The sequence below is a fragment of the Sorex fumeus genome, unplaced genomic scaffold (genome assembly GCF_029834395.1).
Source record: "Sorex fumeus unplaced genomic scaffold, SorFum_2.1 ptg000002l, whole genome shotgun sequence".
In the NCBI taxonomy this organism is placed as follows: Eukaryota; Metazoa; Chordata; class Mammalia; order Eulipotyphla; family Soricidae; genus Sorex; species Sorex fumeus.
In genome coordinates, this window is record NW_026606059.1 from 4,350,521 (window position 1) to 4,367,503 (window position 16,983).

The 16,983-nt window shown below is 53.3% G+C and overlaps 1 protein-coding gene across 2 annotated transcripts in view; it reads left to right on the forward strand.

Moving 5' to 3' along the window:
• The window catches only part of RGS20 (regulator of G protein signaling 20), a 113,467-nt gene that overhangs the window by 18,258 nt on the left and 78,226 nt on the right, over positions 1-16,983 (forward strand). For both annotated transcript variants that reach the window (XM_056109771.1, XM_056109780.1), the window contains exon 2: positions 12,963-13,111. In XM_056109771.1, coding sequence (XP_055965746.1) covers positions 12,963-13,111 — 149 coding nt within the window. The remainder of the gene's footprint in view (positions 1-12,962; positions 13,112-16,983) is intronic.

Sequence of the window (16,983 nt, forward strand, 5' to 3'; positions counted from 1 at the left end):
AGGTGGAAGGGAGCAACACCCTTTCCCTCCCGGGCAGGCATGGTGGCTTGGATTAAGGCATAGTCCACTCACTTTTCTGCCGCAAGCGGCCGGGATCTGCATTAAGTCCTTGTGCTTCTGGAGCCATGGCCGTGCCGGAGAGCCGCTTGTGGGGGGCAACCTGTGACCTCAGTAGGGCATGAAGCTACAGTACCTTTTTAATGGGTGGCCACTTTGAGGTGTGGATGTGACTAACGAGGCTTCCAGAAGTACAGGGAAGTGGGGCGAGGTAGCCCATCCTGACCCGAGAAAGCCTGGAGATTCAGTCACAAAACCCACATATCTGAATTTTCAGCAGATTATATCTCAGTGAGGTCCGTCCTGAGACGGTGGAGTCACGCTGAGGGTATAGCGGTGATTTTGGATTATGGGAGTAACTGGCTGCCGGGGGCTCTTTTGGGTGGACACGAGGCTCCCCTGACCCTCTGATTTATCCTGGTCTGTTCACCTTTGTGTGTGTCTGAGATTAACTGCGGGATTGGATCTCTTTCGTGATTTCTTTACGCGTCTCTGAAGCAAGGCCAATCAATGAGCTTGTGTAGCTGAGCCGGAGGTGGTTTGCCGGTGTGGCTCCCACATACGTAACGTTTGGCCGTTTCATTTCTTGGTAAACTTGGTCCTGAGTTGTTGGAGTCTGGCCAGAGGCACAGCGGCAATTTTGGGGTATCAGGAAGCCTGAAGGCACCATCTGGCTGCTGGTGCACTCGCTCTGTGGGTACCGCACCCCCAAAATAGCAGTTCCTTATCTAGCTCCTCAGCATGTGCTCGGGTGCTCGCTCGCGGGAAGTGAAGACAAGGCTCCACGAGCATCCCGTCACGGGCGGCTGCAGAAGCTTTGCTCAGTCACTCAGAAGAGAAGAACCCAGACGTCCATCGCAAGCACCTGCAGAGGCAGATGGTGCCCAACTCAGCGAGAAAGGAGGGCGCAGGGCTGGAGAGATCGGACAGCAGGTCAGGCAGTAGTTAGCTGCTGTGCTTACAGCTGGCCCCATGCAGGGGCCTCGTACCCCGCCAGGAGCCATCCCTGAGCACAGAGCCGGAGCAAGCCTGACCACCGCAGGGCACGGGAACAACAGCAAAGGCAACACAAGCCAGACCCCCAGAGGGAGGAAAGAACTGACGCGTGTTTCAGATGAAAGGACGCCAGGAACGTTATGCTGAGCAGAAGCAGCCTCAGACAATGCAGAGCTGCCCGGCTTTGCCCGAGGATGGCCAGGAGACGGCAGAACCGTGTTGGTGCAGCTGCACTCCTCAAGGAGTGCTCAGGAAGATTCCAGAATGCTTTCAGCAGTGCTCAAAAATGGGAAGACTGGACAGGCCCCATTTTTTTAATCACCAAGTTAAAAAAAAAAAAGGAGCTCTGACAAGCTCGTTGAAGAAATTTTAAAAATCAGCTTCGAGGGGCTGGAGCGATAGCACAGCGGGAAGAGCGTTTGCCTTGCATGCGGCCCGACCCGGGTTCGATTCCTAGCATCCCATCTGATCCCCTGAGCACCGCCAGGGGTAATTCCTGAGCGCAGAGCCAGGAATGACCCCTGTGCATTGCCGGGTGTGACCCAAAAAGCAATAAATAAATAAATAAAAATTTTAAAAAATCAGCTTCGAAAATATCTTGGATGGAAAGGATAGCTGGAGTAGAAATTAGAACTGAGCTGTTCGGAGAGAAATCCGATCGGGCTTGCTGTCAAAAGTCATCGGACATAATCACAGTCGCCACTGAACTGAGTGTTTAGGACTCAGGGCTTTGCGTAGCAAGTAGAGGCCCTGAAGTGAGAATGGGACCTCGTGTCTGAGGCTGGCAGACAAACAAAGCTGTCTTTCTTTGTTTTCTTTTTGGGTCACACCTGGCGATGCACTCAGGAGTCACTCCTGGCGGTGCTCAGGGGACCATATGGGATGCCGGGAGTCAAACCCGGGTCGGCCGTGTGCAAGGCAAACGCCCTCCCCGCTGTGCTATCTCTCCAGCCCCTAAAGCTGTCTTTTTATTTCAGGTTTTAATTTTGGGTGTGTGTGCGCCTGTGCACGAGTGTGTGTGCGTGTGTGTGTGTATGTGTATGCATGCATGTGCATGTGTATGCGTGCATGTGTGTGTGTTTGTGTGTTTGTGTGTGCGCCCACCCAGCCGTGTTCAAGAGACCTTGGCGGTGTGGCAACCAGTCAGGGTTAGTGCCCACACGGCCACCTGCCCGGCCAGGGCTGTGCCTCTGTGCTTTGGCCCAGGAAGGGGGTTTCCTTTTTCTTCCTTCTTGTTTGGGCCACACCTGGTGGTGCTCAGGGGTTGTGTGTAGGGCGAGTGACACCCCCCCCCCGCTGCTCCCCTCTCAGCCAAGGGGTCTGGCGGCTGCGCCCTGCTGACTGCAGCGCCAGGGGCTGACTGCCCCCTTTGCTCACGAGACAGTGCTCCAGCCCTTGAGCTCCGCCCTGCGGCACAGAGGGGTGTGTGTGTGTGTCTGTGTCTGTGTGTCTGTGTGTGTGTATGTGAGGGATGAGGCACTACAGCTCCCCTCGTAGGAGAGGATGGGACTCTCCCGGCGCCGACGGTGTTCTCTGCCCCTCCTCCCTGCAGTGCTCACGTCCCCCTGGCACCCAGACTCATGCTGACTCCTCCTGCTCATTTTCAGTTTTTTCAACTAAATGTTAGCCCCCCCCCCGACCTACGGTGCTGCCCCGAGAGGGTCCGGCCTGCGGCGTTCCCACACACACTCTCCCCAGCCCGTCCCCCCTCCCTGCCCTCCTCGCCGCCCCCCTGTAAGCTCAGTCCTTGGGCCAGTTCTCAGGTTTGTTGCTCTCTGTTGTGATTCTCTGTGTCTCTGTGCTCTCTGTTGTGATTGCCTGGCCTGTCCATCTCATTCTGGCTGAACCCCCCCCCCCCAGGCCTGTCCAGTTACTGGCAAACTGCCCGACTTCCTCTTTTCTTAAAGCAGAGTAGTGTCCACTCTGTGGGTCCTGTGGTGTTTCATTTTGTGGTTTTGTTTGCTTTTGTGTGGGTTTGGGGCCATACCCAGCTGTCTGTGCTTGAAGCTTACTGCTATCTCTGTGCCCAGAGATCTCTCCTGGCCAGGCTCAGGGGACCCTACGGGCTGGTGGGGACTGAGTCCGGGTCAGGTGTGTGCATGGCAAACACCTTCCCTGCTGTGCAATTTCTCCAGCCCCAGTTCTGCAGTTTCTTTATGTGACCGTCCGCGCTTGGCATTGGTCCTTTCCAGAGTTCGGCTGCAGTGAACTTTTAGGCTCTCCACCAGCTTCCTGACATGAAGTCGACAAGGTGTTGCCTCTTCTGCACCCTGCATTGATATCCCCCTTGCCTTTCTGGTTTGGGGATACACGGACATTGTTGTTCTCTTCACCTTGATCTTTTTTTTTTTTTTTTCGATTTTTCCTGTCAGTGCTTTAGCTTAAAACAATTAGTGGTCAAAGCCCAAGAGACGTCCGAGCCTGAAGACCAGGAAATTTGCCTTGAAACACTTGCATCTTGTCATGGGTCATTGCACTCACAGGAACTTTCTGAGTAGTTATTTCCACAGAGTGAAAAGTGGAGGCCTGGAGAGACTGCTCAGCAGGCCGGGGGGAGCACTTGGCACAAGGAAGGCCCAGGTTGGACCCCCAACTCCACATGGGACCCAAGCACAGAGGCCAGAGAGTAGCCCCTGGGCACCACTGTGACCCTAAAACAAGACCAAAAGAGTGGCAGGTGGATGGACCATAAGATACGGAAGCCAGGCTGGGAATGAGACGGGATCACTAAGTCAGTGATGGTGGGAGGGATCGCTCGGGATGGGAGATGTGTGCTGAAAGTAGAGAAAGGACCAAACGTGACTGGCCTCCCAGTATCTGTATTGCAAACTTAATGCCAAAAAGGAGAGAGAGAGTATGGGGGAAACTGTCTGCCATAGAGGCAGGGGGAGGGATGGGATTGGATCCTGGGGACACTGGTGGTGGGGATGGGTGTTCGATCACTGTATGACTGAAACTCAAACATGAAAGCTTTGTAACTATAACTCACAGTGATTTAATTAATATACATATATATATCAGTTAAGGGCTGGAGCGACAGCATAGCGGTAGGGCATTTGCCTTGCGCACAGCCAGCCCAGCTGAGCGGCGTTCGAATCCTCCACCCCTCTCAGAGAGCCTGGCAAGCTACTGAGAGTATCTCGCCCACACGGCAGAGCCTGGCAAGCTCCCCTTGACGTATTCCATATGCCAAACACAGTAACAACAAGTCTCAAAATGGAGACGTTACTGGGTCCGCTCGAGCAAATCGATGGACAACGGGAGGACAGTGCTATATCTCAGTTAACATATATATTATACGGGAGCCAGACTTGGAGGTGCTGAGGAGTGGCGCGGAGGGCGGGCGGGCCCTGGGCGAGCGCTTGCATGTGTGAGGACAGAGACAACGGGCTGCAGATCCGTTTGTCAGCGGGAACAGACTCAGAATCTGCCGAAGGAAGGGCCTGCAGCAGGCTCAGCGTGAAGCTCATTATTCCGGCACTAACATCCGCGCTGCTGTGAAGCGTGGCGTGTCGGTGTTTCAGACAACGCCAGAGCCAGGCGTGCAAACCGGAAACAGACTTTGAAGCTGGTAACGGAGAAGCCAGTGGTCAGAGTCACAGTGAGGCAAGAAAATGACACTTACGCTGGGTCTACGCAGGGTACCGAGATGCAGGAGCTCAGACTTGAGTGGAGTGCTGCAAGCCAGCGTCGAAACCAGGGAGGCAAGCGGGCCCGGGTGGGATCCCCGCATCCCCTGTGGTAAGTCCTGAGCGCAGAGTAAGCCCTTAGTGTTGCTGCGTGTGACCAAACCAAAAGTCACACTGTCACTGTCCTCCCGTTGTTCATCGATTTGCTCAAGCAGGCCCAGTAACATCTCCATTTTTGAGACTTGTTCTTACTGTGTTTGGCATACGAATACATCACGGGGAGCTTGCCAGGCTCTGCCGTGCGGGCGAGATACTCTCGGTAGCTTGCCGGGCTCTCTGAGAGGGGCGGAGGAATCGAACCTGGCTTGGCCGGGCTGGCTGCATGCAAGGCAAACGCCCTACCGCTGTGCTATCGCTCCAGCCCAAAAGCAAAATCTAGTACAAAAGCAAAATCAATAAAGCAGGTGACTATGCTGGGCTGAGGAGCCCCCTGAGGGACACTAGGCTTGGCGCCCGCAGGAACTATATTACCCAAAGCAGGGGCGGGGTCCGAGAGAGCACCAGGCAGAGGGGCCGGCCCCATGCAGCCCCCCAGCTAGAGTCCCACTCTTCCTGTCCCTGGGAGCAACCCCTCAAACCTCCCCACCAAAACAAACAAGCAAACCTGGGGGTGGAGCTCAAGTTTGTTGACGAAAAAGTCGAGACGTTACACGTGGGTTGGATTTGGGTTCGAGTCGCTTGGGTGGAAGTGCCCTTCCTATTCCCTTGTATGTGGCTTGAGTTCTGTGGGTCCTCAGAGCCCCCCCCAGGGAGACCGTCCTGTTCCTCAGAGTCCCTGGGGATGGCTTGAACCTTGGCCCTGGCTGCTGCTCGGTGCCCCTTGGCAGTGCCTGTGACTCTCTGGAATCTTCTGGAACAGGGGCACTCAGGCCTCGGGTATCAAACAGAGACATTTTCCCCTGCAGCACTGCATTTTTTCCCATTTTCCGGCACATCCTTCATTAATGACGATTTTCACAGTTTCTGAGGCTAAAGAGAAATGAACAGCTCCTACTGGAATCTAGGCGGCAAGTTTTGGGTTTATAAGGAGGCCCTGTTCTGAGCTAATGTTCCATGCCCCCCGGGGTTGTTTATCGCAGGCTGAAAGATTCTGGTCGAGATGAAGAGTCTCTCCCGACTTTGACTTGCACTTGGAGAGAATTTTCTAAATGCCATGTTCTCCTGGGAGTTGGGGGAAGCCGGGCGTGCGTGGGATTGATTGCCGCTCGGCGCGGAGCTGAGTGTTCAGTAAGCTGCCAACCTGTGTTATTCCCATTTCCCTGGCTGCTTCGGGAGGACCAGGAATTAGAGAATGAAGCAGCCGATCTGGCTGATGGGCAACCCCAAGCATCTCTCTGGGGCCCGTGGCACCCCTCCGCCTGTCCAATGCAACGCTCATGCTGAAGTTGAGAAAAACGCAGGCGTGGCTTCTTCCCACCCGTTTGATGCAAAGAGGCAGGAAGCTTGAAGCTTGGCAGCTTGCAAGAGGTCCCGGGTTCGATCTCCCACAGCACCTGGTCCCCTGAGCACTGTCAAGTGTGGTCCCAGACCAAGATTAATAAACAACAGTGCTCCTTTTTTTTCTTTTTGGGTCACACCCAGCGATGTTCAGGGGTTATTCCTGGCTCTGCACTCAGGAATTACTCCTGGAGGTGCTTGGGGGGACCTCCATATGGGATGCCAGGGATCGAACCCAGGTTGGCCACGTGCAAGGCAAACGCCCTCCCCGCTGTGCTATCACTCCGGCCCAACAGCAATGCTCTTAATAAACAGTTAATAGCCAGAAGCTAGTCTGGCTCATTACATCCTGCCTGAAAGAATTAGGTTAATGATCATTTGTGCTGATTGTGTATTTTTACAGTGTATCATTCGTTGGCACTTGTTGTGTGTGTTTTTAGGGTTAGCTGGAGCGATAGCACAGCGGGTAGGGCGTTCGCCTTATAAGCGGCCAACATGGCCGACCCGAGTTCGATTCCTCCGCCCCTCTCGGAGAGCCCGGCAAGCTACCGAGAGTATTCGATATGCCAGACACAGTAACAACAAAGTCTCCAATGGAGACGTTACTGGGCCCGCGCGAGCAAATCGACGATCAACGGGAGGGCCTTCACCTTTACCTTTACCCTTTACTATGTTAAAGTACTTATTCTCTTAACATTTAGTGACAGCCTGCAACTCCCATTCGTCAGTTCCTCCGTTAAACACGCATGCATTATTCAAAGCACCTTGTTCTGAGAATTGCAAGGTGACTCATCGGCTGTGTTTCAGTCAGTTTGAAATCTGAGGGAGAGCTTGTTGTTGTTGTTGTTTGGTCCAGGAAATGAGAAAGTCCATATTGAACTCGAGATGAGAAGAAATGATGAAAAGAGCCGAAATCAAGGGAGACATGGAAAGCTTAGTCAAGAAGGCATTTCCAGGCACCTTCCAGGCTTCTGAAAATAGTCGGGGGAAAAATCGTTCTCATGAAAATACGTGATAGATTGAAAACTCATACAGGGTAACCAAATCCATTATAACAGTCTAATAAGAGAATAGTTATCTCCCGACTCACAGAGATACTAAGTAAGGGAAGGATTACTTAACATCAAGAAATACATTTATGGGGGCTGGAGCAGTAGCACAGCGGGTAGGGTGTTTGCCTTGCATGTGGCCGACCCGGCTTCAATTCCCAGCATCCCATAGGGTCCCCTGAGCACCGCCAGGAGTGATTCCTGAGTGCAGAGCCAGTAGGAGCCCCTGTGCATTGCCAGGTATGACCCCAAAAACCAAAAATAAATACATTAAAAAAAAAAGAAAGAAATACATTTATGGGCCAGAACAATGGGACAGCAGGGAGGGCACATGCCTTGCACACAACTGACCCTGGCTCGATCCCCCACACCACGTATAATCCCCTGAGCCCCACCAGGGGTGATCCCTGCATGCAGAGCCAGGAGAGACCCCTGAGCACCGCCAGGCGTGGCCCAAAAAGCAAAAGAAAAAATTGGGGTGATGGGCCAAAGCAGTACAACGCCTGCCTTGCACACAGCTGATCAAGACCCCCACATGGTCCCCGAGTCCTGCCAGAGTCATCCCCGAGTGCAGGGCCCGGAGTGAGCCCTGAGCACTGCGGGTGTGGCCCCCAAAACAACCCAAAACGGTGGTGGCAGTTTCCGGGGGGCTACAGAACTCACGGAGCGTGGCACCTTGACCCATACTGTTTCGTGCATGTCTTGAGTCCTCAGCTGATTTTTAAAACACATGAGAAGGGGCCGGAGCCATAGCACAGCAGGGAGGGCGTTTGCCTTGCATGCAGCCAACCCGGGTTCGATTCCCAGCATCCCATGTGGTCCCCTGAGCACCGCCAGGGGTAATTCCTGAGTGCAGAGCCACGAGTAGCCCCTGTGCGTCACCAGGTGTGACCCAAAAAGCAAAAAAAAAAAAACACATGAGAATGAGAAGATTTTGGGGGACTTAGCTTAAATTTCTAAAGACTGCATGTGTGTGTGTATGTCTGCGTGTGTTTGCATGTGTGTGCGTTTGTGTGCATGTGATTGTGCACATGTGTGTGTACGTGCCTGTGTGTGCGTGTGTGTGCATGAGTGTGTGTCACTTCGATTGTGATACGTGGCAGGAGGGTCCCGCGTGTGCCTGGCCATGGTGTCCCTCCCGCAGTCGCTCATCAGGTGGTGCTGCCGGCCCCTCGCCCCGGTGCTGGCCAGTGGCTGGGCCCCTTCGTGGGGTGCTCGCTTGTGGTCCGGCCGTCATGCAGCTGGGGGCCCTGGGTCTCACACAGTGCTCACCGAGGGCCACACTCCCGGCTCGGTGCTCACACAGCTCTTCAGTTTTGTTGCTCACGGCAGGTTTCACACTTTTCGCATAGTGCCTGCACACAGCCGGCCGAGCCCTCGTGGCATTGGGGTCTGAGACCCCCACTTGCACCCATGTGGGTTGGGCCGGGCGTGGTCCCACAGCCTCGGGCTTGCAAGCCCCCGCCGGCCCTTGCCACTCTGTGCAGTCTCAGGCCTTATCGCCACATCGCTCAGTCCACGCATTGACAAAGAACCAGCTGCCCCGTGAAACGACAAGCTAACGAGGACTCGTTCCCACCAGGTCCGCATGGAAGGAGAGGGTTGCTTCACTGGGCTGCGTCCCCTCAGAAACCCCCTCAGCTCACTGTGTCTGCAGTGTACCGCTGTCCATGCTCAGGTACCGGCAAAGACGGGCCAGACACATGGCACAGCGGGGAGGGTCTGCCTGGGACACAGCTGACCTAGGGTGGATCCCCGGCATCACACGGGGTCCCCTGAGCACCGCCAGGAGTGACCCCTGAGCGCAGAGCCAGGAGCAAGCTCTGAGCACTGCCGGGTGTGCACCCCACCCCCAAAAAAGAAAACAAATAGTATTGATAGTTTTCTTCCTTTTTTTTTTTTTGGTTGTTGTTATTGTTACTAGTTTGGGGAGCCACACCTGGCAGTGCTCAAGGTTGGCTGAGCACTCCTGATTCTGTGCTCAGGGCTTACTCGTACCGGTACTGCAGGTCCAGTGGTGCCAGGAATTGATCCCAGCCTTCCAAAACACACACACACACACACACACACACACACACACACACAGCTTGCACTCAGACCACTGAGCCATCTCCTTGGCCCCCAGTGTTGCTATTTCCCAGTATTTTTTTATGTTTTGTTTGTTTGTTTTTACTTTTTTTTTTGAGTCACATGTGGTGATGCTCAGGTGTTTCTCCTGGCTCTGCACTCAGGAATCACTCCTCGAGGTGCTTGGGGGACCCTATGGGATGCTGGGGATTGAACTTGGGTCAGCCGCATGCAAGGCTAACACCCTTCCCACTGTACTGTCACTCCGGCCCCTCCAATATTTGTTGAACTTTTGCCTAATAAAATAAGACCTGGGGGAGAAAAGATGTTTGTACTGTACAAAACCACAGAATGCATAAAGACAGGTGTGGTTATTATAACCATCTGACTAGAAAGTCAACAGGAAGACTGCGGGGGGGGGGGGGGGCGGGGAGCAACAACAGGAAGCCGATAATATCCTTAATTGTCTTATACTCCAAACTAACGGTTCGGAAATCCTGCTGGGGAAGATGGTGTCATATTGACAACGGCAACAGAACAGGATGTAGAAGCTATCCGGGAATAGGGAGACTCATCCATTGGCCAGCTTCACAAATCCACAAGTAAATCTCGAAAGAGATGCATGCCAAGCTGCCGAAGTTCACAGGTTGAAAACCGAATTTAGCTGAAACCTCCAGGTGCCCTCGGGGGAGGGGAGGGAAAGCCGCCACACCTGATCTCTGCAGAGACGCCAGACTGATGATGGGAAATTGGAGGTGCCTTCGTCTTCACGCAGTGGGGGCTACAGAGATAGCACAGTGAGCAGGGCATTTGCCTTGCACGCAGCCGGCCCGGGTTCGATCCCTGGCATCCCATAGGGTCCCTCAGGAATTACTCACCAGGAGTCACCTGCACGGCAAAGCCTGGCAAGCTCCCCGTGACATATTCGATATGCCAATTACTCACCAGGAGTGATTTCTGGTGAGTGCCGAGTCAGGAGTAAGCCCCGAGCACCGCCGGGTGTGACCCCAGAAAACAAACAAAAAATAATAATAGTAAAATAAAATCCCAGCTTAGTATATTTGGACCTAGATAAACCGATCCCCAAATTTAATTTTGGGAGGGGAGGTGGAGGGGGAAAAGTCAGAGGAACCAAACCAGTTTTTCAACTCATCGGTAAGACTTGACTATCAACTAGGAAACATACATCAATCATAGTCACGAGAGAAATCCCAGCCGCGTGTAAGGCTCGTTCTAAGAGATCAGTGTCTTGTGGGAGTCGGGTCATAAGTGGGGACCTCGGTTCCAGGCTCCTGTGCGGGTTTCTTTAGGTGGCTCGGAGCTCTGGTGCGTTTACTCCGCCTGGCTTTGGCTGCAGACGCTTGACAGGACGGCATCAGACCTCGGCACGGAGGCCGCCCGTTCTCCGGGGCCTTCTTTATGACTGTGTGCTTCAGCCTTGTTTGTAGCCGTCGGGGGGAGGGCCGGTGCCTCGTTTCCAGGGACTGCAAGGCCTGGTCACTGCAGACACCAGAACAGGGCTGGATGGGGCAGTCGCCTTTGGGGGGGCTGGTGACCCCACGGAAGTTTCTGAGCGAGCAGTTGCACTCGCCCGTCTGGCTCGGCCTGGGGCCCGGGAAGTGGTCATCATCCCTCGCCCGCAGTTCCTCTCCGGCAGGCAGCCCTCGGCTGGCCGCACCCCTGCCACTGCCCCGGGACTGGCGTCCAGACACTGAAGGGATCAGATCTGTCCTTGTCCGCCACATCTGGGGGTGGTTCTCTAGGGATGAAGAGTCTGGGTTGGTCTGTTCCCGTCACTCAACCAAGTGCCTTGGGCCAGGGAATCTCCACTCATCAATTCAGTCCTATAACTTTAATTTTTTATTATTATTATTATCAGAGTGTGGGCTGGAGCAACAGCACAGCAGTAGGGCATTTGCCTTGCACACAGCGGCCCGGCCAAGCTGGGTTTGATTCCTCCGCCCCTCTCGGAGAGCCCGGCAAGCTACCGAGAGTATCTCGCCCACATGGCAAAGCCTGGCAAGCTACCCGTGATGTGTTCGATATGCCAAACACAGTAACAACAAGTCTCATGATGGAGACGTTACTGGGCCCGCGCGAGCAAATCGATGAACAACGGGAGGACCGTGCTACAGTGCTATTATCAGAGTGAAGGCAATATGATGTATGATGCAACAGCATCTGGTATGGGGCCAGAGAGGTGGAACAGCAGGTAGGGCACTGGCCTGGCACACAGCTAACCCACGTTCCATCCCGGATCCCTCCAGGGGCAATCCCTGTGCACAGAGCCAGGAGTAAGCCCAGAGCACTGCGAAGTGGGACACAGACACCAAATAGACAAAAGAAAAAGAGTTTCTGGTGATGGAGTCACCAGGATATGAAACATAGCCAGGATACGGAGACAACCCAGGCATCCAAGGACCGATGCATGGATTATGGAAATGTGGTACCTAGACGCAGTGGAATACTATGCAGCCACTAGGAGGGTGAAGCCATGCAAGTCACTGCAACTTAGACGGGACTAGAGGATCTCGGGTGGAGTGCAGTGAGCCGGAAGGAGACGCACAGGATGGTCTCTCTAGCTGTGGCATTTAGATAACAGGAGAAGGGAATCAAGGCGTGAGAGGGGGTCAACGCGACCCCCCTGGCCCCAGCAGCTAGGGAAGGAAAGGACAGAGAGGGACGGAGAGTCAGGGACAGAAGGAAGGTCACGGAGGCGGGGGAGGGTGGTGGAGGAGGATGGAACTCTGCACCCACTGAAGGCAGGAGAGCCCACCCACGAGGAACTTCTCACTGCACCTCTCTCGGGAGGCAGGGCGGGCGGGCGGGTGGTGGGGCCGGGGAGGGGGGTGACCCTGGTGTGGGACGTTGATGCAGGAACAGAGTCGGCCTGGAGCTCTTACCCTTGTGAATCACCGTGTCTTAATAGCTACTGGAAGTAAAGAAGTTTCTGGTATAGATGCGCAAAGATTTTGCTGGCAGAGTGCCGCCACCCCTGTCCGGGTCTCGTCTGGCCCGGCCTCCCTCCCCTCCCCCGCCCCGCTGACGTTCATGGTTTTGGTGCAGACCGTTGCCTCGCTTGGTGCCGTGCGCTCGAGGCCTGTCTGCTGCCAGGCGCAAGGAGTCTCTTGTGCTGTTTCCCCCAACCCGGCTCTCCGCAGTCAGGACTCCAGCACCCAGGGTCGATACCAGCTGATGGTCCAAGCCTTGATTTGCTTCTCCGGCACGCAAATGAGTGAGACCCTCCTGGGCTTGTCCTCCTGCCGTCGTCCTAGAATGACGCCGACATCGAATACCTGCTAACTGAATTTGAAGATTTTCTTTTTCTCTTTTTGGGTCACACCCAGCAGTGCTCAGGGGTCACTTCTGGCGGTTCTCGGGGGACGAGAAGGGATTCTGGGTAATAGAAATGACGAACCTGACGCTACTCCTAGTAAAGGCATGGCATGGAGATTTAATTTCCCAGCCTGGGTCTGCGCTGCCTGCAGAGAGCGAATGCCCTCCCGGCGGGCGGTGCCACGGCTCTGGGACAGAACGTGAAGACCCTCAAACAGAGTGTTTCCCGGCATCCGTCGTGGCACCTGGCAGGCGGCGGCCACTGCCTCTCCCCTCTTGGCGTCGCCTCTTGGCACTGATGTGGCAGTAACGACCCCCTGTCCTGTTGCAGCCGCCAGCGGGAGCCGAACTCGCCGAGCCCGGGAAGCGGCAGATGTCCACAGCGCCGGAGCCCGACCCCAGCCCCGGGCAGCAGGCAGTGGGCAGCCGGGGCTCCGACGCCTGCTGCTTCTGCTGGTGCTGCTGCTGCAGCTGCTCCTGGTAAGGGGGCCCTGGGCTCTGCCCCGCGCCGGGTTGGCACCCCCGCCACGCCCCCGTCTGAGTCCAGAGGTGGTTTGATGCTTCCTTGGGCCCCACGACACACACCAGCAGCGGCCAGAGACAAGGGGGAGGGAGGGACAAGAGAGGACAGCGGGCAGGGTGCTCGCCTTGCTGACCTGGCATCAGTCCCCAGCGCCCAGAGGGCCCCCGGGCCACCAGGAGTGATCCCTGAGCACAGAGGTAGGAGTAAGCCCTGGCGTCGCCGTCGCCAAGTCTAGGCCCACCCCGTCCCCCCCCCAAAAAAAAAGAATGAATGAATTTCGAGAATAGATAAAGAAAAGTGAACTCAGAAAATAATCACAGAGACAGGAGTGATAGCACAGCAAGTAGGGCATGGGCCTTGCACACAGCCAACCCGGGTTCGATCCCCAGCATCCCATAGGATCCCCGAGCACCACCAGGAGTAATTCCTGAGTGCAGAGTCAGGAGGAACCCCTGAGCATTGCCGGATATGACCCCAAAAAAAAGAAGAAAATAATCACAGAAATAGGTAAACAATATAATAGGTGAATATAATAATCTCATCGTAAAGGCATAATTCTAGAGATTCGATTTTCTGCTAAAAAATCCAAAGTGTTACTAATCTCGTGTAAATGACAGACGAATCAATGAACTGCTTACACTTTAGAAACAGATGATAAGAACATTTTTTTTTCAGATTTCTAAAATTTATTTTATTTAAAATGTATATTTTAATGATTCTGACAGATCAAAAATCATGTACATTGCATTGTCGATATAATAATAAAGTAAACATAAACAGAAATGGAATTGCACCGAACTGATAAAAGTTAAAAGCAAGGGAGAAATTGACTTATACTACCAATGTAAACAGACTTGTGAAAAATAGAAATACATATAAACCATCTATGTAAGTAGTTATATCTAAATTAAAATTTGCAGTTACCCTATAATACACCTGTAAACAAAAACACATCTGTGCATCAAAATGTACTCAATTTGAGATGCTAAATAGACTCTAAGTATAAAGTATAAGTATAAAATGAGGCCCCCATAACCATACCACCAGACTCCACACCAGGCTTTTTTCATTTGAGGTGCCCCAGAGGGGGGTGGGCAAGAGCCCTTCCCACCCCAAGCGACCCATCCCCAGCAGTCGACCTTCCCTAGCCAGCGCCGCTACACTCCAGGCCACATTCTGGATCACAAAGTGGCCTCACTACACATCATAAGATACTTCCTACCCTTTTTCATAATTACCACACCATGTTTGATGGGGTGATAAGAACATTTTTTAAAACAAAATTGGTGGCATTCATATATGGTCCAGAAGCGCGACACAGCTTTCACTTACCAGAAGACAACCAAAGGGTTCGAAAGGTTAGTCTGGGACAAAGGTGTTACCAGCAAAGAAGCAAATGGGACCGTTCCACAGTTAGCAGGAAATGAGGCGGCATCGGGGAGACCAGCTTCCCCAAAGTTTCCTGTAACTCCCTCAGTTGCTCATTTTAAAGTCTGAGCCCGGGGGCTGGAGTGATAGTAAGTGGGCAGGCCACTTCCCTTGAGTGAGACCGACTCGAGTTCCACCCCCAGCTCTCCAAATGGTCCCCAGGAATGATCCCTGCCTGAAGCACAGCCCCTAATTACGCCGGGTGTGTGTGGCCAAAAAACCAAAAAATTAATAAAAATTAAATTTGAGAACTGCAAAACTGATGATGAAAAACTGAATCCCAGGCAAGATAAGAAAACTGTTTCTTTTCTTGAACTCCAAATCCATAAAAATAGATTGACAGGCCAGAGATATAGTACAGTTGGGCAAGGCATTCACCTGGCACGTGGCCAGCCTGGTAGCCTGAGCACGACCTGGAGTGATCCCTGAGCACGGAGCGTAGAGTAAGCCCTGAGTTGAAAGATGGATGTGCCCCCCAAAAATAGCCCCAAAATGATTTGGATCTATAATTCCGCATTACATCATACATAACAAGTAATCCCTCTCCCACCCACCTGCCCCCCAAAAAAAGACAAAAGGAAAAAAAAAAGAACAATTCCAGATGGCGTAAAGGCCTACGTGTGAATAGAGAATACAAGATAAATTCTCTAGGTCTTGGCGTTGGAAAGAATCACTTTTAAAAAGAAAAGGCAAAACTCTTTAAAAAAGGAAAAGCTTTCATAAGTTTGAATACATTTGAATATAAAAATGTGTTTAACCAGAGAAATTAAAACACACATCCTCATGGAGGCTTCCTCATGAATATTCACGGCCGCTGGTTTCTGACAAGCCCAAACTGGAAATGAACATTGTGTTCATCAAGTGATAGATCAAGTGTGAAGGTTCCATGCAGTGGAGCGTTATTGGACCATGACACGGAAGAAGTATTGGGGCCAAGGCAGAGTCCAGCTTGCCTTGCATGCAGCTGACCCAGGTTCAATCCCCGGCAACCCATATGATCCGCAGAGTACTGCCAGGAGTAATTCCTGAGGGCAGAGCCAGGAGTGATTACTGAGCATCACTGGGTGTAGCCCAAAAGCCAAGAGAAAAAGAAAAGAAGGGTTGATACGACTGAGATGGACCGTGAAGGCTGCACACGTGGACACTGCCCCGCTGGCCTTGAATGTCGAGGTCAGCTAAATCCCGGCCAGCCATCAGGACAGACAGACCCGTAGCTGCCTCAGAGGTGGGAGAAAGGTGATGACTGCCAACGCATCCCACATTTCTCCCTGGAGTCATGAAGTGTCCTGAGCAGGCCCTGAGGACCCTAACTCAGACCCGGCCTCCGTGTACCCCCACCCCACAGGGGGAGCCCCGGGACCAGCACTGAGCCAGCGGCTCCTGGTGTCCTGCAGGCCTGCGCTCCCAGACGTGGACGGTCTGCGGAGACCCCCAGAAGAGTGACACCAAAGTAAGATAAGACCACGGTCCCCGTGACAGCACGGCGGCCGTCTGCTGCCAAACACCGGCTCTCCCCACGCCCTCGCTGGCGTGATGTGTGAATGAGACGCCAGTGACGCTCCTGAAGGTACCAGAAAGGACACGGAAAGACAAAGCGTCTCGGGGAAGGTGCCCGCACCGCTTCCAACAACGAGGTCAGGCCAGAAGAGACAAAGGGAGGGGAGTTGCCGGACCGTGACACCGAGTCTGGCCAGTTCCTCCGTCTCCCACGCCCGTGGGGAAGGACACGCCTCTCGCGGGATCCTGATGAACGAGAGACCTCAGGATGCTCTCGTCTCTGGAACCCACAGGAAACGCACACAGGCTACAGCATTTGATTTCCTTGATTTTCTTTTTTTTTCTCCACAAGCTTTTTTTTTTAAACTTTTTAATTGAATCACTGTGAGATAGACCCTTACAAAGCTGTTCATGAGTGGATTTCAGTCATCCCGTATTCCAACACCCATCCTTCCACCAGTGTATGTTTCCCAGTACCAGTTTGTTTGTTTTTTATATTTTTATTTTTATTAGTGAGACACCATGAGGTACAGATCCGTGATGCAGAGTAGAACAAAAACAGACCCCACTTTTCTTTCTTTTTCCTTGTTTCGTTTGAGCCCCACGCAGCTCTGCTCAGAGATTCCTCCTGGCCCTGCACCCAGGCACGGTTCCCTGCAGGTGCCCAGGGAACCTTCCAGACCAAAGCAGGTCCGCGAGCAAGGCAAGCCCCTCCCCATTGTCCCCTCACTGCGGCCCTGATAACAGTCTCCCCAAAAAGGCTGATGGCAGCGCCTTTTCTTAAATCCCTGTGTTACTCACCGTTCTGCCCCAGGGTCTCCTTGAAAATAAGCTCTTTCCTTTCTGGAGGATTGGAGAACTTCACATTAGCACTCAGAAATTTATCACACTGGATCTCACCAGG